This window comes from Dermacentor silvarum, chromosome 5, assembly GCF_013339745.2.
Source record: "Dermacentor silvarum isolate Dsil-2018 chromosome 5, BIME_Dsil_1.4, whole genome shotgun sequence".
Lineage (NCBI taxonomy): Eukaryota > Metazoa > Arthropoda > Arachnida > Ixodida > Ixodidae > Dermacentor > Dermacentor silvarum.
The window spans coordinates 167,289,067-167,314,394 of NC_051158.1; the positions used below are offsets into that span (position 1 = coordinate 167,289,067).

At 48.8% G+C, this 25,328-nt stretch overlaps 1 protein-coding gene across 1 annotated transcript in view; it reads left to right on the forward strand.

Annotated features, from left to right (window-relative positions):
* LOC119453871 (zinc finger protein 675-like) overlaps positions 1–25,328 on the forward strand; it is a 2,199,134-nt gene that overhangs the window by 149,018 nt on the left and 2,024,788 nt on the right. Inside the window, exon 4 of the mRNA XM_049666952.1 lies at positions 12,466–12,592. Within this exon, the coding sequence (XP_049522909.1) occupies positions 12,466–12,592 (127 nt within the window). The remainder of the gene's footprint in view (positions 1–12,465; positions 12,593–25,328) is intronic.

Here is a 25,328-nt window from a genome sequence, read left to right on the forward strand (position 1 = left end):
ACTATCTTTGTGCAGCCAATTATGCTAACTATAACCACATACTTCAAGAATGCCCCGACCAACCCCCTCCCCCCACCGCGCCTTAAGAGTGTGGCGCTGTGGGGAAGGGGGCTGCCCTAGGCAGCTCCGAGCAATGCCTCCTCAGTCTTTATGTCATATTCGGGCCTTTGTTGCAAAAATATTTCGTGCAACCCTTGACTCGCATGCTCGCAATGCAAATTTGATACCGGTGGCGAAGGCATTCGGGAAATGCCGTTAAGTTCTGTGTTTAAAAGTTTAAAACCACACTTCAAAGTTTCGTTTTATAAATTAATGTTGCGATTGCTTGTTCTGCATAACATCTGTTCTTATGCCATAATTTTAAGTTATGGCTTGTATTTTTATATGATGCTTTTTTTCGTTTCTTTTCTTTTTGTTACGCCATGTATTTTTGCTACGCCTTACCAAGTTTCTATTTACCATTCTTATCATTTTGTTCTGCCATGTTTTTTCCCATGTATTGCATCAAGTAATTATCTAACATTTCCAGGACAATTCTTTTTATTCTTTTTTTTTTGTCTTCCTTCCTTATTTCTTCTTGTTCTTTTTATTATTTATTGATATCAACGCATTGAGCTTGACGTTTTCTTGGAAAGTTTTTGCTTATTCGTACTTGTATTTTTTTCTATAATCAACGATTGTGTCATAATGAAACTTTTGCGCACACAACACGAGACCACAACGAAGAAGTACACAAGGACTAGCGCAGACTAACAACTGACCTTTATTCACTAAGAAAACACATATATATGGTCGCGACACGCACCTCACAATCACTGCACATGAGCACAAGGGCATTTTGTAATCTATTACATTATATGCAAAGCTTCCACAATCTCTCTTGTTGTCTGATTAGGATGAACATACAAAATATCAGTTTGATTACACACAGGACTACACATATTCATTGAACACCGTGCACAATGTAATGCCAAATGTGCTCATGTGCAGTGATTGTGAGGTGCGTGTCGCGACCATATATATGTGTTTTCTTAGTGAATAAAGGTCAGTTGTTAGTCTGCGCTAGTCCTTGTGTACTTCTTCGTTGTGGTCTCGTGTTGTGTGCGCAAAAGTTTCATTATGATGCCAAACTAGCCCGCCTATCCGTTTTAATGCAACGATTGTGATTTGCCTCTGTATTCACCTTGCCCCTCCCCTCTGCAATGTACAACTGTACCTTGAGGGTATAATAAATAAATAAATTGTACTGAAGGCGATTGACCGCGCTTCGATGTCTGGGAAAAGAAGACGACGATGAGTGTGGTTGTTGTTGGCGCTCTAGCTCCAAGGCTCTACAGCTCTAGCTCGCGCTCGCCGGTAACCAGACCTGCCTTTCGGATAGCCTTCTGTAACGCCACATCGAGGCCTGCTTGAAGACCAACACCCCCATTTTAAGTGGTGGAGCTGCTGGGCACTGTTCATCCTGGAACTTCGCAGCCGTACGCTACCATCAGCTTTCACCATGACTGATCCTGGCCCATCGCAAGCTGCTCCCGTGCCAACGACAATCCACTGTGCTGGCGTGCCCCGACTACGCGACCCACCTGTATTTAGCGGCACCGACGACCAGGACGTCGAGGATTGGATCGCCGAGTACGAACGAGTGAGCTCTAGTAACAAATGGGATGACCGCGCCAAGCTCACGAACGTTCACTTTTACATCACTAATGTAGCCGGCCTCTGGTTCAAAAACCATGAAACCGAAATCACGAACTGGTCGACCTTCACGGCAGCCGTCGCGGAGGTCTTCGGTCGTCCCGCCGTGCGCCGGCTTCGCGCGGAACAGCGCTTGCGCAGTCGAGTCCAACGCAGGGAGGAGACGTTTACCAGCTACATTGAAGATGTTCTCTCCCTGTGCAAGCGCGTCGACCCATCTCTCACTGAAGGAGAAAAAAATAAAGCAAATCATGAAAGGAGTTGACGACGACGCATTTCAGATGCTTGTCGCTAGGAACCCCCAGACGGTAGCCGACGTGATACAACTCTGCCAGACTTACGACGTGCTGCGAAAGCAGCGTGCGTCGACACGCCGTGCTGCTCATGATACAGCAGACATTTCCACCCTTGCCAGCGACGCCACTGCCGATCACACCGTTTTGCTGCCACACATAAAGCAGTTCATCCGCGAGGAAGTTGCACGTCAACTTTCCCTTGTCGCCTACACACCTGAGCCAGCGCCGTCATCTTTAGACCCACCTCTTCGTCATTTCATTGAGACGCAAGTCGCCCAGGCACTACCAACTGCCCCTCCGGCGTTGCCTGTCCCTACGCCATTAACTTACGCTGCCGCTCTTGCCAGACCACAGGCCCCATCTCTTTCTGGCGCCTACCGTGCCACCGGGTCCTTCTACACGTCGCCGCCACCCTCACGCCCGGTGCCCCATCCTTCTGCGCCCACCGGACCATCTGTTGTGAATCCGTGGCGTACCATTGATAACCGGCCCATATGCTTCGCATGTGGTCTTGCGGGCCATATAGCCCGCCACTGTCACCGTCGCAGCTTCCGCTCTCAACATGGTGTGGCTTCGCCAACCTATATCAAGGTGCTCAGCACTCACCACGAGTTCCTTCTCCTGTCGCCGACCCGTTTTCTACACGCCGCCCGTATGACTCACGCCGGTCATCTTCTCCCCGTCGCCGATCCATCTCCCCGATGCTTCGCCGACCTAGCCCCGCACGAGAGGAAAACTAACAGCCGCAGTTCCCGAGGCAAGAACTGCGCCGTCATCGAACTCTCCAAGACCTCATTTTTACCCGCCTAACGAAATTGATTTATTGGTAGAAGGTATCGCCGTACGTGCACTTGTCGACACAGGAGCTGTTGTTTCTGTAATTAGCGAAAAATTGTGCCGCGATCTGAGAAAAGTGACCACCCCGCTTACCGATGTTTCCCTGCGTACGGCGACCTCGCATCACGTCAAGCCTACCGCTCAGTGCACAGCCTGTGTAATTATTCAAAATGTTATGTATGCCGTTAAGTTTGTCGTCCTGCCCCGATCATCCTACGACGTAATCCTAGGATGGGATTTTCTGTCTACTCATCAAGCCCTCGTGGACTGCGCGCGTGCCGAACTCACATTGTCGACGCCGTGCCCTGACCTCGACGACCACGCTCCCCCTAAAGTGTTTGCCACGGCTGACGTCCACATCGCCCCTTTGTCCGTCGTTCTGGTACCGGTGTTTTCGCCTGCCGCCGCCAACTCACCTGTTTTGTTTTCGCCATCTGCAGCTCCTGCTCGGCGCCGAAACTTCCTCCTCCCGTGGGCTGTCATCAACTTCTGCAATGGTTCTGCGGCTATCTACGTGTGCAATGTATCTGAATGTCCGTCACTTCTACTACGCGGTGAGTGTCTGGGAGGCTTCGAGACTTTTGACTGCCTTTTCGAGGATACAATGCTTGGCGATAAGGCATCACTACCGATTTGTGCCATCGCTCCTGCCGCTGGCACCGACGATCCTGTCGACATATTCTTAAATGCCGTCGATTCCGCCCTCACACCTGCGCAGCACAACTTGATTGTGCAACTCCTGCAGCGTTTTCGAGCCTCCTTCGACCACAACCAGTCTTCCTTAGGTCGAACATCAGCAGTTGTTCATCGGATCGATACCGGTCAACAAGCACCAATGCGCCAGCGCCCATATCGTGTGTCGACTGCAGAACGCCGTGTCATCGATGAGCAGGTAGACGATATGCTGAAACGTGGAATAATCCAGCCCTCCAGCAGTCCCTGGGCCTCTCCAGTTGTACTGATAAAGAAAAAGGACGGATCCATCAGGTTCTGCGTGGATTACCGCCGTCTTAATCGAATAACCCGCAAGGATGTGTACCCTCTACCACGCATCGACGATGCCCTGGACTGCCTACAGGGAGCAGAATTCTTCTCGTCCTTAGATCTGCGCTCGGGATACTGGCAGGTGCCGATGGCGGAGGCCGATCGCGAAAAAACGGCTTTTGTGACGCCCGATGGCCTGTATGAGTTCACAGTCATGCCCTTCGGCCTCTGCAACGCGCCTGCTACTTTCGAGCGCATGATGGACACGATCCTTCGAGACCTCAAGTGGCATATTTGCCTTTGTTATTTAGACGACATTGTGGTCTTTTCCTCCGATTTTGCGTCCCATCTAACTCGCCTCGAACAAGTTCTCGCTTGCCTCTCAGCTGCAGGACTGCAACTGAACTTGAAGAAATGCCACTTAGCCGCTCGAAAGCTTACGATTCTAGGTCATGTTGTTTCGAAGGACGGTATTCTCCCCGCCCCTGCCAAACTTACAGCCGTTTCCGCGTTTCCCAAACCAAGTACCATGAAAGATCTCCGCAGCTTTATCGGCCTATGTTCTTATTTCCGACGCTTTATCTGCAATTTCGCTGTGATCATCAACCCTTTGACCAAGCTCCTCGCTGGCAGTCATAACCTTTCGGCTTGGTCTCCTGCTTGCGACGACGCTTTCAACGAATTGCGCCGTCTCCTTACGTCGCCTCCTATACTGCGACACTTCAACCCCTCTGCACGTGAACAATGTTCAACTAGAGCCGGTAACTTCGTATGCGCGGCGTTTTCGCCGTTTAGTTCGCTTTGAAGCGAGAGGCGGCACGAAGGTCAATTTGCTCGCGGCTATAGCTACGCCTCCTTAATCCAGCGTTCTGACAGCGAGTTTCCACGGTCATCGAGCGAGATGTGTTCATGTTAACCTGTTCTCGCATGACACCGTGCTTGTCTATTTAGTTAGTAGGCGAATGTTTACAAGTTTATACGGCCCATTAAACTACTATCCTTGCTTCGTATAGCTCTCTACTAATTTGCTTTCCCAATCGAAGCTTCGCCTTTCGGGCGAAACTGCGACATTTTCTTTAATACACCACGGAATATGTATGGGCTGGAGCACTGATGGCAGACATATCCAAATCATGACTGGCAAATTTTGCCATGACTTCCACTGAGTGAAGACGTTAATTACCGTGTGATTTGCTACAGCTTCGCTGGTCATCCGCCTTCAGAGGGTGGAATGGCTCCTCATTTTCTTCCTGCTTCCCTCTTAAACGTACACATACAGGCTCCTTATATAAACAGGCAGAGCGGAAGAGGGACTAGCCAAGTTAGGACAGAGTAACAGACACGCACGCTCGCATACATGGAGAAAAAGTGAAGATGCAATTATAGATAGCGCTTTGTTCTCCCTTTTGTGTTTGTTTCGGCGTTAAGTGGCTGACTATGCGGACAGTCAATCTCTCCCTCTATTTCCCGCTCTCTTGGCTCAATTCGACCGAAGGGGAGCTTAGCGAGCATGGGTGGCAAGCATGCACACGTCTAATGTCAATGACAGAGAGATGGACAAAGAGAGTTTGGGGCTGACATCAATGTTTATGTCACCATGAATAAAATGAAATGAAAACTTGAGTCGTGCTAGTTTTGCTCTACTTTGCAGTGGTAATAAACCAGCTCTCTTTAATAATTTAGTCAATGAATCCGTTAATTTGTATTTATTAAAACATAACCTTATTGCCTTCCTCTCACCCATTCCATTCTTGCAATGAGTTATTTTGGGTACGGAAACAAAACAATATTGGCGTGCTCCAGCACTGTTCGAACAAGCATTTTGTAGGCCAGCAAATTTTATCTGGGGGCGAAAGACGAAGGTGTCTTCTTAGAAAGAAGAGTCGGTTTAGTGCTCAGCATGTACATTGATTTCCACTTGAGGTTATTTTGTTAACATGGCTTTCCCATCGGAGAGCGTATGTTAAAGTGACACCTAAATATTTACGCTGAAATGCACAAGTGAGAGGTGTGTCATTAATAATGTAAGTAAACTCAGATATCTGTTTCTTTCTTACTTCTGTTACTTCTACTTACTTACTTCTTACTTCTACTTTCTTTCTTCTGTTAGCGTTACAGATTTTTCGGCATTTAGAGTCATCTGTCACTCCTGACACCAAAGAAAAGGCAGAATTTTGTATATGGTGATTATCACTGTAATTAATTTTGCGGTACGAAATACTATAGTCAGCGAATAGACGTATGTTACTATGTAATCGGGAAGGCAAATTTTTTATGTGTATTAAAAATAAACCTGGGTCCAAAACACTGCCTTGGCGCACTCCCGATGCAACAGGTGCTAAATTGGAAGCTTCGTTATGAATATACACGAATTGTGAGTGGTATAGATCGGCACAGTGACTCATGAGTGCACTCACTCACACTCGCACTCATTTCAAAGGGGTGAGTGCGAGTGAGTGTGAGTGTAGGTGAGTGCCAGTGAGTGCCAGTGAATGTTAGTGTGAGTGCGAGCGAGTGTCAGTGAGTGGGAGTGCAGGTGAGTGCGAGTGAGTGCCAGTGAGTGTAGGTGAGTGCCAGTGAATGTGAGTGTAAGTGAATGCGAGTGCGAGCGAGTACCAGTGAGTGGGAGTGCAGGTGAGTGCGAGTGAGTGCCAGTGCGAGTGAGTGCGAGTGAGTGCCAGTGAGTGTGAGTGCAGGTGAGTGCGAGTGAGTGCCTGTAAGTGTGAGGAGATGAGTGCGAGTGTGAGTGAGTGTCTGTGAGTGTGAGTGTAGGTCAGTGCGAGTGAGCGCCAGTGAGTGTGAGTGGAAGTGAGTGCGAGTGCAAGTGAGTGCTGTGAGTGTGAGTGCGATGTCGCCTAGGCGAAATTTCGCCTAGGCGACATCGGCGTGCGCGCTAATTGGCTGGTTGAACAAAATTGAATGACGTCCGCCTCAACCACCCAATCAGCTCATCCAATTTTGCTAAAACAGCCAATCAGCGCACGCCTGAAAACGAAAAAAGAAATTTCGCCTAGGCGAACGTTTCAGAATACGGCCCCAGGTGCGTAAAGCGGGAACTTATTGTAAGGCGTATGCCAAGCGTCTTACCCTGCCGTGATTTACACAATGTCACTTAGCAGTGCGGCATTATTGTTGACTTTGCTCAACCAACGTACTTTTGCTCCTTTTCTTAGTCGTACAAAGTGCATACTTACTCAAACATCGCCGCTTGGCGCGAGCAGACGACAGCAAACGGGCGGCGCAGATGGGGTAACTAGTAGCGCCATAAGGCTCGTAGTGGCGGAAATATGAGCTAGAACAGGCGCGCTGGCGTTCTGCTCGCTGGTCAGGTCAGTAGTACAGTACGTCGTGCTCTAACCATGGGTAGAGTCAGTGCCTCCTCTATACTTCAGTGCCCGGCAGACGAGCGCTACAACAATAGCCCGCCGCCGCCGCCGCGAGTACAGCAACCCGCCGCCAGGCGCCGCCACCTAAACAGGGCGCTCCTCTCTCATCCACGGCGGGGCTCGACTGGCAAGTGCGGCCGTCAACGCGCGTTTCTTCGCGTTGGCCGCACCACCCGCATTTCTTTAATGTCTAATTTCGAAGCTCAGAGGTACACATGTGGTTTTTTCCTTGCAGTACGAATTGCGAAGTGAAAACGGTAACTAATGCTGTTGTTATGCCGCGCCGCCCAGCAGTGTACGTGCTCGCTTTCGGTTTAAAGTAAAAGCCAGCAGACGCGTTTTGTGGGGCTGCCCGCGCAGCAATGTATAATAACATGGTGCGAACGAGAAATGACAGCAGCATTTATTATATCGGCTGTTGCCTCAAAGCTTGAGGCACTTCCTTGAAAGGGGCTTTTTGGCGAAGTACCTATAGGCATCATGCTTATCCGTCACGGAGAATGCATAGTTCGATAGAAGAGGTCGCAGGAAACGCACAGAAATCAGTTCCATGAGTTTCAGCCTGTGCGGCTCGTCACTGTCCTTGCATTTCAACAGGTTGGAGCCACAGAGAGCAGGAACTGCACGTTCTACAAGACTAGTGAGGGGTTTCTCAAGGGCATGATTTTCCTTCAGTGCCTGTTCAGCAAACGTACGTAGGGCGTCAAGGACAAACAGGAGCTGGTACGAAGGATAAAGCAATCCACCTCGATCTTGGCTGCGAGTGAATGTCAGGAGTGGCTGATTTGTTACTGGCTTTGTGCAAAGAGCTACACAGTTCTCGCAGTTCATTTGCTCCATTATAACACGAGCAATGTAGCCTCCGATATACACTGTCGCGGAAATCTGAAGGGAGGGCAGGTGCAGAGGCAGGAGCGTAGTGTTCAGTCGTTCTAGAACAGTCATTGCACTCTTTGCAATTTCTGACCGCGGCTGTACTTGTTCTGCCGGGATCTTTCGAAGCAATGCAGTGGATATTCCTGCAGTCTCGCTGTGAGCAACGTTGGAAAGTGCATTTGAGGCAGCAATTCCTGTTTTAAGCACTTTCTCAAGTCCTGAAAGGGCTGCACGGACATCCAAGGTATCATTGCAACCCGAAGACATACGCAATGTCCCAAAGAGGGATTCTATGGGATCACTGTTAAATTTGCGCGTAAGCACGAATGAAAACTTCTCAATACTCAGCAGGTACTTAATGCATGCTACAGTTGAATACGTAGTGATGAGAAATGCTTCATATGTTTCCTTGGTCAAAAACTCCTTCGGATGGCTACATCTCTTTTTCAAATCCTCCAAGTACATCGGCATAGTAGCTTCAAGCCACTCGAGCCGGTCATCATCAACATCATCATAATGCCGGGCATCTGCAAAGTTCTGACGAAGGTGCTGCGTTGTGTTGCTTGTATCATGAAGAACAAACCAACGGTAAATGTACTTCATGAATGTAATACTAGGGCCTGCGCTTGCAAATGATACGCTGCAAGTGTGACCCGCTTGTTCTTTCAGGTGCTCCAAGGCAGCAGTTACAGCAGGAGACAGCACCTGCACGGCTCTACCGACATTCATCTTTTCAATATTGTTTGGGTAGACATGCTTGCGACTGAGGTAGCGCACTGGTCTTACTGTCAAGTCTTTTTGAAGCTCGTAGACAGCTTTAAGATGCGAAGATGATATTTCTCCTTTTGGCCCGATGTCATGGGCCAAGAACTGGGAGCGCACATTTTTCAGAACATGGCACGGATCAAAGCTTAGGAAAAGGGGTCGCTCAGGGTCACAGGGATGTTCAATCCGATAAGTGAGACAGCCATACCCCAGGAGCTTAAACGCATGTACATTTACTTTATGGTTGTCCGTAACGAGCCTTGTGATGCGAAACCCACAAGTTTCCACTTTCTTCATGATGAAGAGAACCAGCTCATGGAGTTGAGCGCCTGTCAGCCCTTTAGTAAAAAAGTAGCCTACCGGGATTCTGTAGGACGTGGACAATCCGCTCATCACGAAACATTTCTGCCTCAACTCCAAGTCCGACGGCACCTCGTGAAACGATATCCCGGCGATTTTCTTCTTCTCGTCAGATTTGCACAGAGGCACACAACAGTATGCCATTTCAGATGAAATGCGTTCATACAGAAAAAAGCGCACAGTGAGGACGCACTCGAACAGAACCAGTGCCTCCTCTGACAACGTATGAGGAAAAAAAAAAAAAAAAAAAAAATGCGAGTGTATCGTGCCAGCGGCGGGAGCTACCCTGTTTGCGTGGCGCCCCCGCGCGGCCGCCGAGAGCAGTAGAGAGGAGGAAGTACGACGGCGCTGGGAGAGCGTATTGCCGGGCACTAAAGCATAGAGGAGGCACTGGTAGAGTGTACCAGTTTGTATGGGTGTTCTGTGAGTGTACTACCATGGGTGTTCTGTGGTCTGGCACGGTGCGAAACGTGAAACTCGCGCGGAGTTTGGCTGGTTTGGCACAGTTTCTACTGCGTTGCCCCGATGCCATGGTGGGTCTGCCGAATGTACCAATAGACTAATAGTATCGCTACAGTACACTGTAGTATCGCCCACGGTATCGCCGAAAGTGATCGTCCCAGAGTACGTCCGGCTTGATGACATTTGTTGCCCAGCTGCCGGTGCTACCGCAACGCATCTGGAACAGAGGTGAGAGTACTGCTAGGAGTTTTGTACGATAATAATTCATTCTTTAGCTGACACTTGTAGTAACAACCGCGTTTGCGAATTCGTGCGGCATAAAGTGATCTCAAAATGCCAGCTACCGTGTCCGCAGTCTCGCAGAAATCGCGGGATGATCTATTCGTGCCTTCGATGAGCACTGCAGCAGACTTAGTTGAAACAATAGACTACCACTGTTAGTAATGTCCGGCAGTTATAGGCGTGTGTTGCCGTGTCCTCACTTGCGATGTAAAAAAGGTGGCACCTACCACGCGCCAACACATGCACTGAACTGTAAGTGCTGCAAATGCTATCTCGGGGGCCTTTTTTTCTTCACCTGTATGAGATGACTATAGGTTACGCGTCTCTCATGTGGAGGTCACGGGATGATTGTGCTATTGTGCTCAGCAGTGGTCACACACATGGCTGCATTCAGTTGTTTCCCTTCCTCACTGCTTGTGCTGACCACTCTACTAGAGCTAGTTTTGTCAGCTAGCTCTTTCCATTTGTTGCACTCAGATAGTGACAGTACATTTCTTTCACTTAAAGCTTCTCAGCAGCTCTTATGTGTCAGCTGTGGAGTTGTCATGTACAACGTGGTGAGCGAGCAGGTAAAGAAACTCGCTTCTCTGCTGTCATCGCTTACGAGTACTTTCAAAGGTAAACATATGTGAGTGCATGGATCAGCTCATCGTTCTATTATACACACGTCCGTTGCTTTCGTTGTTCACGTATCATGTGCGTAACTTTGTATTCGTGATCGACATTGTAAACAAGGTAGATGACACAGAACTGTGTCTGTTCTAATTTTTGTCTGTGCTGTTTTTAGGATATCAATAACGAACTACCTAGACCAACTCTATACAGTCGCTATGATTACAGGTAAAACACCTTTTTTTCACGGTCCCGTGAGGATCATATGTTTCAATTTGTGGCAGTTACGTAGTGAAGTGCCCTGGGCCCATATCCCTGGATGTGTGTACAGCCATTTGTCTAATGTGTTTTACTTCACTGCTGCCGTCTTTACAGCTTCTGCTGATGTTCTTTGTGCCCATGTAGATCTAGGTGGTCTCTGCATCGTTCAGAACAAATAGCCACAAAGGCTGATTGCTGCTGGTCAGCTCAGTCCAGAATTTTTTATGTATATCCATTTGCTCAAGGCATGCTCTTTCTTCTAGTACTTGTGCTGCTGCAGTACAGGTGGATTTAATTAATGGTGGTTTGAGTGATGTATGACCTCATTATCATGCTATACAGGGGGCAAGGCTTGTTCAGATTTAAGCTATTAAGGCAGGCCATTTAAATGTTGGAAGTTACGATGTGTTAAACTCGCATATAAAATTGTGTATTTGTATTGTGCTGGATGCCTGATGCCATCGCAAAAGACACAGTGGAAGAAGAATCCAGAAGATTTCTTTCCAGCTGTCCCGAGATTTTTGTAGAGAAAGAATTGGGTTGCGAACTACCAAGGACCATTCTCTGCTGTGAGTAAATTTTCTATGGGACCACGGTTGTTCATCAACTTCTTTTGCATGAGGGGCACTATTGCTTGCCAATTGCATCCTCAGCGTCTGGCTTAGTCGTATGACTGTGTCTGTCTGTACGATGCAATGGCTGTGCCATGAGCAATGCGTGTAAATGGTGTGTGAAAGCTTTAGTTTAGCTTAGGTCTCGTACACAGGAAATTTTAGTCGGACGAAACAAGGGCTTAAATTGCCTCAACCACATCAGAAAGAGCTCTGCAGGTATGCTTAAATGTCTCAGTTTTTGTCTGAGTTGTGAACGGCAACTGTTGGTATATTGTTGGTGTGGTGGTATATTCTGCAGCTTCGCCACTTGCTCTGGGCCTTATGTGTAGTAGTCTGGTGCACTCTGTACATTTCATTCTGGCATGGATGTGTGGCTGCAGGGAAATCATTTTAAGCGGATATCTTCCTTGGCTTTCAACCATTTTTGTTGTTAGTTGTAGGTCTGTGATGGTTGGTGGTTGGACTTTGGCGGGCAATGTTATGTGTAGGCAGGTACTCGACGGTCTGTCGGGGATACTGAACGGGTACCAATGGAACTGACGTGCAGTTGTGGAGAGCTGGCAACTGCTTAGTGGGATGAAACAGAAAATTTGCAAGCATAGGATGGTATCAGCTGGCACAACAAGCCATGGGGCGATTGTGGATCCTACAGGGGCCATGAATAGGCTGATGGCGATGGCCTTAGGATCTTGCAGTCACTTTGTGTTAGTTGGACTCCATCAATAGCTTTAAAGTGTATGAGATGAAAAAATAGTCTGAAATAAGGTCTTCTGTAGTAAACCTTCAGTGTGGATTCTCCCTTGTAGCCCTTTAGGAATACTGAACCGAAAGAGTTATGTTGTGTTCCGCTGCTGTGCATTGTGAAGTTCCCCTGCATTTATTATATTGTTGTGTTTACCTATTGTTCTCGATGCTGTAACAGGACTCCAATCACTCCAATTACTTTCTGCAGTCCTCACAAATTCGATGAGCCTTGGTGAATGCATCACTGTCGCCAAAGAGACATGCCCCGCCCCATCCAAGGTCATCATTCAGGTCGAGGTTGGCCTGCAGTGCACCTTGCCTCTGACTGACAAGTCTGTTGGGTGCTCCTTCAAAGCAGGGACCGAGTCGAGGAGCGTGCAGACTACGGAGAGTCTGGATCAGTCAAGCTCCACCTCAGGTGGGCAGTGACCGGCAGTTCTCTTACTTTTGCTTGCTTGTGTTTCTGGTAAATGAACAAGTCTGCCTATTTTGGTATGACCTGCTTAAGTGTGTATGACATTCTGCTGCCGAGGACATATTAGCAGGTTTGTGATTCCTGTCCTCATTCTGATCAGGGCGAAATGCAAAAATACTGCTGAACTGATCACGTTGAAGCATCTTAGGTGTTAGAGCTTAATCCAGAGCCCTCTTGTCCTCGTGTTGTTTAGCTCCTAGGTTGCTCTACGATAACGTTAAGCCCAGCGAGTCCCTTGGTTATGCCTTAATCAGTATATTACTGTAAAAACGTGAGTATAGATCAATGTAGAATGTAAGTCGACCCCTGAGCTTGAGGTGAACAAAATCTAAACAAAAAATTCTTTAATGCAGGTAACTGCAAAACATACTTTGTTTTATCAATATGCTCATTCATTGAGAGAGCCGAGAACCACAGGGAATTGTCAGGGTTCTTGTTCTGGGACTCTGGGACGGCTGTGAGTCACAAAATCCTACAGCACATCATCAGTGATGACTGAGCAGGACTGGCATGCTTCCACACTGTCATCGTGCAATGATCAGTACACACTGGGCACCTGAGGGTCACGCCAGCGATCACTTCAGCTGACCTGTAAGTGTCTTTGGGTGACTGTTGGCCACACACTGGTTTTGATGGTCTCCCGTCAGTAACAGCTTCATTTCCTTCATGCAGTGTCTGCAGACTGCAGTGGCCGACAGGACCTCTTCCCATTTTGTCCCACAGGATAGTTCTGCAGCACTCTTGTTACGGTGTGCTAAAACCTCATCCACCTTTGCTGGTGTGAAAAGTCACGCCTTTTCACTTCGAGAATTAAAACACTAGTGAGCAAATTCAGTTGTCTTTGCAATGAATTGAATCTCTTGTTATCAGTAGGGTGCCTTGATGCCAGCGCCGCCGTTCAGGGTGGAAACAACCCCCTGGCGCCTCCATATTGAATCACACGAGCTTAGACTCGGCTACGCTTGCATTCATAAATAGTGTTACTTACGGCGTGCTTCCAAGTGTGGATTTTTTTATCGGCATCGCATCTTCACATCTTTATAACCAATAGCCATTATCTCTTCGAGGGTTGAAGACTTAAATACATGGCGCCGGGAACATGTCCCAAGTTATTCAAGTGCATGTTTAAAAGACGCACCACTTTTTTTAGCACTTCGTTGCTTGTATAAAGGTGATTTATTGAGGTTCGTAGCGACAGCCAGTCGTAGGATGCACCAAGCACAGTCCTCTCGCTCGAGCTTCTCCTGCGCGCTTGATGCTGCCGATGCTGCAGACTCTGCGTCGATGTTCGTCATCTTCCTTACAAGGGCCCTGCGGAAATAAAGGAGCCATCCTGGCGACTTAGTTGTCCGGAAGGACGATAGAAAGGTGATGCGGCTTGAGGCGCTGAACGTGAACGACTTCACGGTTCCGACGGCGCATGTCAGACGGCGGCGTGAGCAGCTCAACCAGGTAATAACGGGTGATGGTTCTCTCGAGAATGTGGTATGGCCCGTCGTACATCGGAAGGAGTTTTGAAGTGAGCCTAGGCGTGTGGTGTGGCACTAACAACCAGACGAGGGCGCCCGGGAGAAAATTGGGAGTCGAGATCCGGGCGTCGTGAATGGCTTTTTGACGGTTCTGGTTGTCTGAGGTAAATTGGTGGGCAAGCTGGCGACATTCTTCGGCGTGTCTGGCTGCTTCAGAGATCAGCAGGCATTCGGATAGGTCCGGCCGGTAGGGCAGAATGGTGTCGATTGTGTGCGAAGGATGACGGCCGTAAAGAAGGTAAAAGGGTGAGAATCCGGTAGTGGCCTGAGTCGCGGTGTTGTAGGCGTAGGTGGCAAACGGAAGAACTAGGTCCCAATTAGAGTGATCAGGTGAGACGTGCATTGCGAGCATGTCACCAAGAGTTCGATTGAAGCGTTCCGTGGTACCGTTAGTCTGTGGGTGATAGGCAGTGCATTTACGATGAACAATAGCGCATGCAGCAAGTAGTTGTTCGATGACTTCAGATAAGAAGGTGCGGCCTCTGTCGCCTAAAAGTTCACGTGGAACTCCATGACGAAGGAGAAAACGGCGTAGTATGAAATTGGCGACCTCCTGCGCTGTAGCATTTGGTAGAGCAGCAGTCTCCGCATAACGTGTTAAGTGGTCTACCGCAACGATGATCCACTTGTTGCCGGTAGGAGTCAATGGAAGTGGCCCGTAGAGATCTATGCCCACACGATCAAAGGGTCGGAATGGGCATTGTAAAGGCTGGAGTTCACCAGCGGAGTTGTGCGGTGGCGCTTTGCGACATGGAACGAGGAGCAAACCTCTGATTGCAAGGTTCGCGGAATGACGAGTAACCATGTGCGTCCCTCTGAGGCATAGTTGCGGGGATACAGTAGCTGGTCTCGAATCGCAAAATGAGGAACTTGGCGCCAAAGCGTTCGTGACGCTGGATATTTCGACGTATCCGAGAGAAGGTCGAACAGAGATGCAGTCCAGGGATCATCACGCTGTGCAGCAGCGATAGTGTCAAATTCCAGAGATGACAATGTGCACTCGCAGGAGGAGTCGTGACTGGCCTTCGGGGGAAGCGGTGATCAGGATAGCGCGTCAGCGTCGGAGTGCTTTCGCCCGGAACTGTAAACCACGCGGATGTCATATTCCTGAATTCGCAATGCCCAGCGGTCAAGGTGGCCCGATGGGTCTTTTAGCGTCAACAGCCAACATAGTGCGTGGTGGTCGGTCACTACGTCAAAAGATCGGCCGTATAAATATGGGCGAAACTTGCCAAGCGCCCACACAATGGCCAAACACTCCTTTTCTGCTACACTGTAATTGGCCTCCGCCTTGGTTAACGTGCGACTCGCGTACGCAACGACGTATTCTGTGTGGCCAGGTTGACGTGCCAACACAGCACCAAGGCCTACACCAGTTCCGTCAGTATGAAGTTCGGTTGGTGCTTGAGGGTCAAAATGGCGAAGAATGGGTGGCATCATGAGAAGACGGCGCAAGGTTGTCAAGGCGTCATCACACTGAGACCATGATGAGAGATCTCTAGAGCCACCAAGGAGCTGCGTGAGAGGTGATATAATTGACGCAAAGTTTCGAACGAATCGCTGAAAGTAAGAACAGAGGCCGATGAAATTGCGTAGCTCTTTGATAGTGGTAGATTTTGGGAACGCGTAACAGCACGTAGCTTCTCGGGATCCGGGCGAATGCCCTCCTTTTACACGACATGGCCTAAAATTGAGCTGATGAACAGCAAATCGACATTTCTTCAGATTAAGTTGCAACCTGGCGTTGGTCAAGCAAGTGAGCACGTGCTGGAGGCGGAGCAGGTGCGTTGCGAAATCAGAGGCGAACACCACAATGTCGTCAAGATAGCAAAAACAGATTTTCCATTTGAGGCCACGCAGCACATTATCCATCATTCTTACGAACGTAGCAGGTGCGTTGCAAAGTCCGAAAGGCATGACGGTGAATTCATACAAGCCGTCTGGTGCAACAAATGCAGTTTTCGGGCGATCGGCCTCTGCCATCGGAACCTGCCAGTAGCGTGAGCGCAAATCCAGCGAGGAAAAGAACTCGGCTCCCTGCAAATAGTCCAGAGCATCATCGATGCGTGGTAATGGGTAGACGTCCTTCAGTGTGATCTTGTTCAACCGTCGAAAATCAACACAGAAGCGGATGGAACCGTCTTTCTTTGGGACGAGTACCATGGGAGAGGCCCATGGGCTCTGTGAAGGTTGAATGACGCCCCGACGAAGCACGTCATCGACCTGTTCTGCAATGACGTGACGTTCCGTAGCGGACACGCGATATGGTCTTTGTCGCAGCGGTGAGTGAGAGCCAGTGTCGATGTGAAGCTCGACTGTCGATGCACAGCCAAGAGATGTTTGCGCAACGTTGAAAGAACGGTGGAAGTGCTGAAGGATTGCGAGAAGGTTGAGATCGCTGCGAATGTGTCAGATCATCGGCGATGAATGGGCTCAACACATCTGTTGGTGTCCATGCTGAGTCGGCTACGGAGAGGGCACTCAGTTTATGAACGGCAGTAGAAGGCATTTCGTCGAAGACGGAGACAATTCGTGTTGAATCACCCGACTCAAGGTAACCAAGGCATTCGCGGCGGAGCAGTGATAGCGGCGATGAAAGATGATTGTAAATGGGCATCGTGCTGATACGGGCGGTGAGGTCAAGAGCTGCAAAGGGCAAAGGAAGCGCTTTTTGGGTAACAAAGTGATGAGAGGGCATGAAGAAGACCGTACCGTCGGATATAGCACTACACGAGACTGATACGAATGCTGAAGAGCACGGGGGAATACAGGTGTCTTCTATCACGAGAAGTTTAGCGGCAGGATGCGCATCGACCGAGGCCAGGTCACCAAGGTGGGAAAGTTCAATCTCAGCCCGAGCGCAATTGATGATGGCATTGTGGCGTGAGAGAAAATCCCATCCTAGAATAACGGCGTGGGAGCACGATGAAAGAACTATGAACTCAGTCGTGTATAAAACGTCCTGTATGGTTACACGGGCTGTGTAACCATACAGGACGTTAACCATAAGCAGCGGTAGGGCGAATGGGTTGAGCACTTGCCGTTCGAAGCGACTATCCAGACAGAGACGTCTTCACTTTACCAAGCAAGCGGCAAAACCTGGCATCCATAACTGAAATAGCGGCACCGGTATCGACGAGGGCGACTGTAGCGACATCTTCGACAAACACATCAATGACATTGGCAGGTAAAGGAGGAGGACTTCGGCATGTTGACACTTGCGCAGTTCTTGCCTCAGGAACTGCGTCGTCTAGTTTCCCTCTTCGTTAGAGACGGGTCGCTGACGCATAGGGGAAAGCGATCGGCAATGTGGGGAGGGTGACCGGAAGCGTTCGAAGCGAGGACGGCGCTCAGTCTGGAAGCGAGCTTGTGATGGATCGAAGGGTCCATAAGGCGAATTTGGATCGGGCGGCACATAGGACGCTCGTCGATCGTCATCGAATGCCTGCGATTGGCGGTGGCAGAACCTTGCGACGTGACTGGGATACCTACATGCAAAGCATATAGGGCGATTGTTCAGCGTACGCCACGGGTTAGCGACGGCAGTGCTGGCCCAGGGAACGGGAGGAGGAGGGCGGTGCACAGGCTGCTGGAATCGTGGTACGGGCGCACTGCGAGGGGCCATTGCAGCAACCGCAGCATAAGCTAACGGTGTAGCCACGGCATCCTGCTGGTGAACAGCTGGCAGCGCTTTCATGACCTCTTCATGGATCACATTATGGAGAGGAGACGGCAAAGTGCTGGCAGACTCCGGAGTGATGGACACCAGAGATAGCTATCGTGCGACTTCTTCGCGGACGAAATCCTTGATTTGGGTTATCAGGGAGGCTTGTTCGGGGCCGGTGGTCAAGCTGCAGAGTGACGCCGCATTAAGCGTGGGATGTCGCCTTGTCAGAGCTCGCTGCTTACGCAATTCATCATAGCTCTGACACAAGCGGTAACATTGCCAACAGTGCGCGGGTCCTTGGCCAGAAGCATCTGGAATGTGTCATCATCGATTCCCTTCACGACGTGCTTAATCTTTTCCGCTTCCGTCATGGCAGCGTTCACGCGCCTGCACAAATCGAGGACGTCTTCTATATAGCTGGTGAACGTCTCACCCGTGTCCTGTGCGCGTGTACGCAAACGCTGCTCGGCTCGGAGTATCCTGACCGCAGGTCAGTCAAATACTTCTGTAATCGACGTCTTGAATGCCGACCACGTTCGGATATCCCTCTCGTGATTCCTGAACTAGAGACTGGCGACGCCCGCAAGATAGAAGGATATGTAAGCCAGCTTGTCCGAGTCATTCCATTTGTTGTGAACGCTCACCCGTTCATAAGATAACAGCCACTCTTCAACGTCGTCGTCGGTTCCGCTGAAGGTGGGAGGTTCCCGCTGGCGAACGGTGCCAACAGAAGGGACGGGTGGCGATGGAAGAGTCTGCTGGTCGGCGTCCGGCATAGCAGAGGGTAGCGTCAGTGAACGAAGTTCCAGGATGGTAGACTGGAACGTTACCCAGCACAGCTACACCACTTATAAAGGAGATTTATTGAGGTTCGTAGCGACAGCCGGTCGTAGGATGCACCGAGCACAGTCCTCTCGCTCGAGCTTCTCCTGCACGCTTGATGCTGCCAGTGCTGCTGAATCTGCGCCGACGTTCGTCATCTTCCTTACACTTGGTATATAAGGTTTGCGACCCCTGTGTATAGAAGTTGTTTTTCTTTTTCGCTGTTGTATTTTGGTTTACACGTCACGCCTCCTTTACCGTAGCCAGCCACTCGCACACGGCGGTTAGTTTCACTCGCGTTGCGCGTGCTCTTTGCGTTTGTTGCAATTATTTGACGATATCTATGTGCAATTTTCCTTGTTTGCCCACAAAGCTGTGTGCTGACAGTATTAAGCTGGTGTAAAAATACCTGCAATGTGAAAATAAGGTTTAATTAGTGCTGTAGAGAATCATGTAACGTAACTTGTCAGTGTTAATCTTGCATAGTACACACAAGAATCCAAATGATGCACAAAATAGGTTTACTTATTAATGTCTAGTACAGTTAATCATGAAAGAGATATGTACATGAAAAATTATATGTACTCTGTGGCGCCTGAAGGTTATGTTGAAAGGCGAGATAAAAAAATTCACAAGGTAGGCTCGACACATAATGCGGGATAGGGAGAGCTTTTTTTTTATTTCATTACATGGGGGGGAGGCATTTCAAGTGAGTACATCAACCTTATTACAAACAATATAAATCGAAAACAAGAAAACACAATCGCGGGTAATAATAATCAAGATATCCAGCCAGAATACATCAGCCACCATCGAATAAATAACATCAGCCAAACACATTGATGGCGAGTACAGAACATTTGATTAAATAACCATTTAATAACTGATGTTAACTACATTGAAAAAATAAACACTGCATACATATGGCATACAAAAACCGTAAATGAAACTAAGAAAGTCAAATACAGATTAGCAATGTTGTTCACTTCGAAAATTGTCCATTATGATGTAGAGAGATGCAACAGGCCTTTGTCCTGCAGTGGACAAAACATGCGGATGGCGACAATAATGTACAATGGGGTGTAACCTGCAAAGCAAGTCACTTTACGGCAAGTTGACGCCAGCCACACTCTTACTGCCATAAGCATAGTCTGAATCATCAGGCTCGTTTAGCCAGTGCAGGTAGATACGCAGTCACTTGACGACAAAACAGCACATCAATTTTCGCATTACGCTTGGGCGGTCATTGCACGCACTAGGGCGTAGAGAAACTGATGGCTCGATAAGACTCGTAAAAGTCTTGATTGGGTAACTCAAACGACAAATGTCCTCTTCCTCTGTAAATTTTTGAACAGACTTTCGCAGGAAGAAACAAAGTGTAGTACTGTACGGCTCACATATACCAATTTCTGGAGCCTTGCTTGTACTTCTTGAGCTGCACGAGAGCATGCTTATCAGAGCGTTTGCTCATCAGAGTGAGCGTGTATGCAGCTAGAGCAGGGCTTGTTTGCAGAAATGAAGGGCCTCACCAAATAGCCTGCCAAGTAAGCCACGATGTCACTTTCTCCTGGAGACAATGGCTCGACCTCTGTGTAGTCATCTGTGTACGAGGGATCTTGGAATTCTGCCCTCACTTCTTGTCTTTGTAGAAAAGAAGTACACCAAGTAGTTGCTGTCGTCAGCTTCATAACCTGAGTTTTAGGTACTTTGAGAAACTGGCTGATACGATTATGAGTGCATTTTTGACATCATATGCACTGGGCATGGGAGAGATAATTCAGATCACGGAACAAGTTTTCGAGGCAATTTTACACCAACCTTCCTGTCAAGAAGAATCTATAACCACGTTTCTTGAGCAGAATATCGTGCAGTTGAAGCACGTCAGCAGTGGACATTAGCACCCCAGCCTGGCACGGTTTCCACACCTTCTTAATGCCAATGCCTAAGCTCTCAACGACTTCAACAGTGAGTTTCAGCGTTGAAATGGCCTCTTCATACCTAATTTTATTTAACAAACTGAGAGCAACAACAAGGTGCCATGCAGTCATGATTGTTTACCACTTGAACATTGTTTAAAAATACCAGGCTGTTGTTTCAGCTTTGGGCAGCAGCTTCTTCCTTTCCACAAGGTACCTGATAGCTGCAGGTGCTTCACGGATGAGCTGAACTGCCACCCCTACTTTCATCTTTGTGAATTGGCCGTTCAAAACATGGAGGGTACTTAGATTGGGAGCCACTTTTAACTGCTCCGTGTCTAACTTTAGCACTGCTTCAACTTACTCAATCGGCATATCTGCTCGGTAAATTGTACTTGGCCACTATTTCGTCACTGACTTGCATCGGATCTTTCCGTATGAGGTGCCCTCTGATATTTTTTAGAACGTGTGAAGGATCTGGCATAAAGAACAGCGACATAGCATTGTCAAATGGATTGGGAACAGTGCACGTAGTGACAGAATAGTGGGAACTTGACAGGTTTAAGCTTTGCCACATTGCACGGTTGGAACTCCCCATTTCGCATGTCACGCAAAGCACGCGCAATGAAATATCTGCACAAAGCCTAATTAAATGGAAAAAATGTCTCTCAACTTCTCTCTATTCACAAAAGCACCCGTGAATTGATAAGCAATTACCTGCTTCCAGCGCGTGTTTAGGCCACCAATCATGAAGACCAGTACGTGGTTTGCTGCTTCGTCAGTTTCAGGGTGCGTCGTCTTGCCAAGAAAGCGATCCCCACTTCTGACACCCTTACAAATCTCCATTGCGTCCAGGAATAAAACGCTATCTTTTTCGATGTCAGACATCGCAGCCGCTTTTACTTTCGTCATGCTTATGATTTCAATCAAGACACCTGGCTTAAATGACAGGTGCTGTAACCGTCTGCAAAGCATTCTGCATGATGGAAGAGGTTTGCCTTGTTATAAAAGCAAGTCATATCCAGCAGCGCCGCAGGTAAACTACAGCTGCCATGCTCTCTTTATAGTTTCTGCACTTCATGTGCTGCCTTTTCGGCTTTTTCTTTCCAAGGCAGCCTTTGATCCTTGTTCAAAAACTTTAGGTTTTTGGTCAGCGTACCAAGGCTTTTTAACAGCCGCTTTATTTTTCTGGTAGTTGTTCTCAGCTTCTTTTTCACTGACAACAAGCTTTCATGCAATTCAGTTTTTTTATTTTTCATGTCTTGCAGAGCCTTTGGTAGCTCACATGCCAAAAGCAAGATGTCTTCATTGCACTCACTTCAGTTTCTTCCAAAGAGGAGATACTGTCTCAACTGACTTCTACGGTGTCATCAAGGTCAACTTCTGGAGCAATACTTGAGGAAGGGTTGTTTTCCGTACCAGCTAGTACACATGCGACAAGCCGCCTCGCAGGAGGTCTTCTTCGCTTAGGCTGAGCTGAAATGAAAAGAACAAAAAAAAACATTCGTTGTATTGCGTCCACTAAAGATTGCGGATATAATATGCCACAGCACAATTATTAATCACGTCGAAATTGAAACAGCGTGGGCAGGGCTGTTGACTTTAATAGAAGGAGCCTATCCTGTCGATTTCCCTCGTACTGGTCCTCTTCAAAGTGCTTCCAAGTACAAGTAAAACAACAAAAGTGATTATTGTCCTTTAAATTGATATGAAAAGATGCCTTGTAAATAAAGAGAACCCATTAGAGTGCTTAAAAATGAGTTTTCGCAGAAGTAATGCTATATTACCTCGCTTCACACGTTTCGAAGAAATGCACAGGCTTATAACAGACACCATGCCAGAAAGTGCTGAAACATTTTGGTCCCATGATGCCCCTTAACTCTACTACGCCTGGGCATACCGTGCACAGGCATTTAAAGACCACTGCAGTACCCACTAAGATCGGGATAGAGCACGAATGACCATCCGCTTACGAGCACCACACTACAAATATTTACAAGTATAAAAATTCAGCTATATAATGTAACACCCCGAGATCCACAAGATATCTGCTGAGAAATCAGAGAAAATCACAATGCTTCGCTTGCCATGTACACAACAGCCGCTCTCCCCAGATGAAGCACTGCGTTCTTTAGTCCCAAATAACCAGTACTGAAACAAGAAAAAAAAAACGAGACACACACGATGTGTGCTTCCCGTGAAAAAGTAAAATAGGTGGTCTATGTGACGATTCGTAGCTAATGTAAGACTATTTCATCACTAAGCATCTTCGTCAGTCCTTAAAATCGGGGTACTAGTACTCGCATAAACTGTGCCGATCAAAACAAAAAAAGCCTATGCGACATGCGCTCGCAAACAATACGCTACTCAGACGGCATCGGTGCAGTCCTTAGTTCGTGAGCGAACATAGGCATGTGAGCGAGGATCAGAGAATGTGCTACTCTCGATGGAGGAGAGACACGACTGGCAGCACAGCAAACAAAGATTTAATATGTACAAGGACGGTAAAAGCACGAGGCACACAAAACTAAAACTATAATTCAACAAAAATCTTCACTTGAACTTAAACAACAAACTCATATTAAATACAAACTACCGTAAAATTCCGAGCAAGCGCCCCCCCTCGAGCAAGTCGAAATTACCGGCAAAGTTAGGGGGGGGGGGGCGCTATCCCGGAACGGCATCAAAATTCAAGATGGCCACGACAAAATTTTCCCGCAAAAAAAAAAAGAAAAAAGAAGCGCAGTTGGAATAGCATTAAAATTTTATTGAACATGAACTTTATAAAGCCAAAGATTTGTTAGTGGTGTTTATCATTCTCAACACCACCGTTACTCAAAACCACCAAAAGAACTACAGAAAGCGCATCGACGCTGCACCGGCGCGTCGCCGCGACCGGCGACGCGAACATTGGTTATGCAGCTTCTATTCCAGGCAAAATTATGTCCACGAGAGTAAAGTGACGCGTAATGTTCACTTTATTAAAAACCACGTCCACGGTGAAACGTTTAGCACTAATGAGAGTTCCGATACAAGTGAAGCTCAGCTGCAGTGCATGGCTACCGACGGTGGACAGCGAACTGCGGCTCGGCCATGCTCGCATCGCAGCTGGTGGCGCCGCAAATATCAGCATGTTTTCTTCATCGTGTGAAATTATTGCGAGGAGAGGGTAAATCGGCAACGACGGTAACAAAACATTGCTGCTTGGGAGCGTCGGCGGTTCGTTCTGAAGCGCCGTCTGCTACAGATTCGAAGTGAACTGAAAAAGGCCTAGCGACGATATCGGTGGCGAGTGATTAGCAGCGGTGAAGCTGCCGGCGATGCCAGAGCGTAGCCGCGACCACTCCTCAGTCACCGAGTGGTCACGTCACTGTGCCGCAGGGTACTCCTTTGTGTCGTGCGAGAGGCATAACTCGCCGTCGGCCGGCGGTCCGTGAACTACAGACCGCCAGCCGCAGTTCGCCCCGATGCACTCGCGTGCCCACTGGGCCGCCCGGGTACGACCATGATTCCAAGAAATTGCTCATCCGGGCGCCCGATGCGCATGCGATTTGCCGAATTTGCCATCATTTTCGTGGACTGGATGTGGCAGGCCAGTGTCGGTGCGGAGCAAGGGGGGGGGGGGGGGCGCTTTCCCGGAACGGCGCGGAAATTGGAAATTAGCAGTGAAGTTAGGGGGGGGGGGCTCTTGCACGGGTGGGGGCGCTTGCTCGGAATTTTACGGTACTGAAAAATAACTATCTCAGTTCTGGAGCCTAGCTCCGCCTTAAAAGTCTCTAGGTCAGTCCTAGCCTTGACTCGCCAATGTCTGGCCACCCTAAATTCGGCCTAACTGCGTCGCAATCATGGAGGAAGAAAGTACAGGCTCTTACGGACCATTGGTTTGGAGTTCTTGTTGTTGAGTCCCTGACGTGTTCGTCCGACGCGTTGCGGGTGCCGTAAGTGCCGACGCCTCGCGGTTCCATTGATCTGACCGAGTGCGTGGCTGGTGCCCCGGTAGCTGCCGCTGACGTGTTACTCGCCGGGTTAGGCTTCGCGAAGCGTTCTTCGCCTTACATCAATCGGCATGGTGACCCAGTGTCACGGTGATTATCGGTTGAACGGGCTTGGCCAAGGAAGAGGGATTCTCGAGAAGAAGACCGGAACCATCGTGAGCAGCAGCAGCCGGTCCCAGGAGCTTCGCCCAGACGTCTCCGAGGACTACAGCTATGCCTGGGCCTTGCCAGCGTCACGAGCTTCATGGCCGGGTCCTCCGCTCTCCCGTCGTCAGAGCATGGCTGACGAAGCGACCTCCCAGCTCAAGAGCCACGTCGATAATGCTGCTTCGCCTCGCTTCTGCCTCGACCACACCTCGGTTCGCGTGCCTCGAGCGCTCGCGCCGTTCGGAACGCTCCGCGATCTTCTTCATCTTCTTTTCTCGCCACGGGCGGCCTCTTACATGTGACAGACTAAGCTTTCTTGACACTTACCTCGCAATTATAAGAGCTATCCGTTGCCTTCCAGTGATCACACTTTACTTGGGCTTCCCATCTCTTCCTTTGCTCTGGGTCCCAGGGGAAGCGAAAACAACGAAGCCCTTTACGCATGCATCCGGCGCACATGGGAACACAACAGCCCGTCATGCAGCTGAACACTGTCCAGTAAGTAGAAGTGTCAGCGAAGCATCTGCGCGCCCTGTGCCTCGAACTAAGCACTGGCACCAAGCAATCGCAACCGCGTGCTGTGATTCAAGGTGGCGTCGCAGC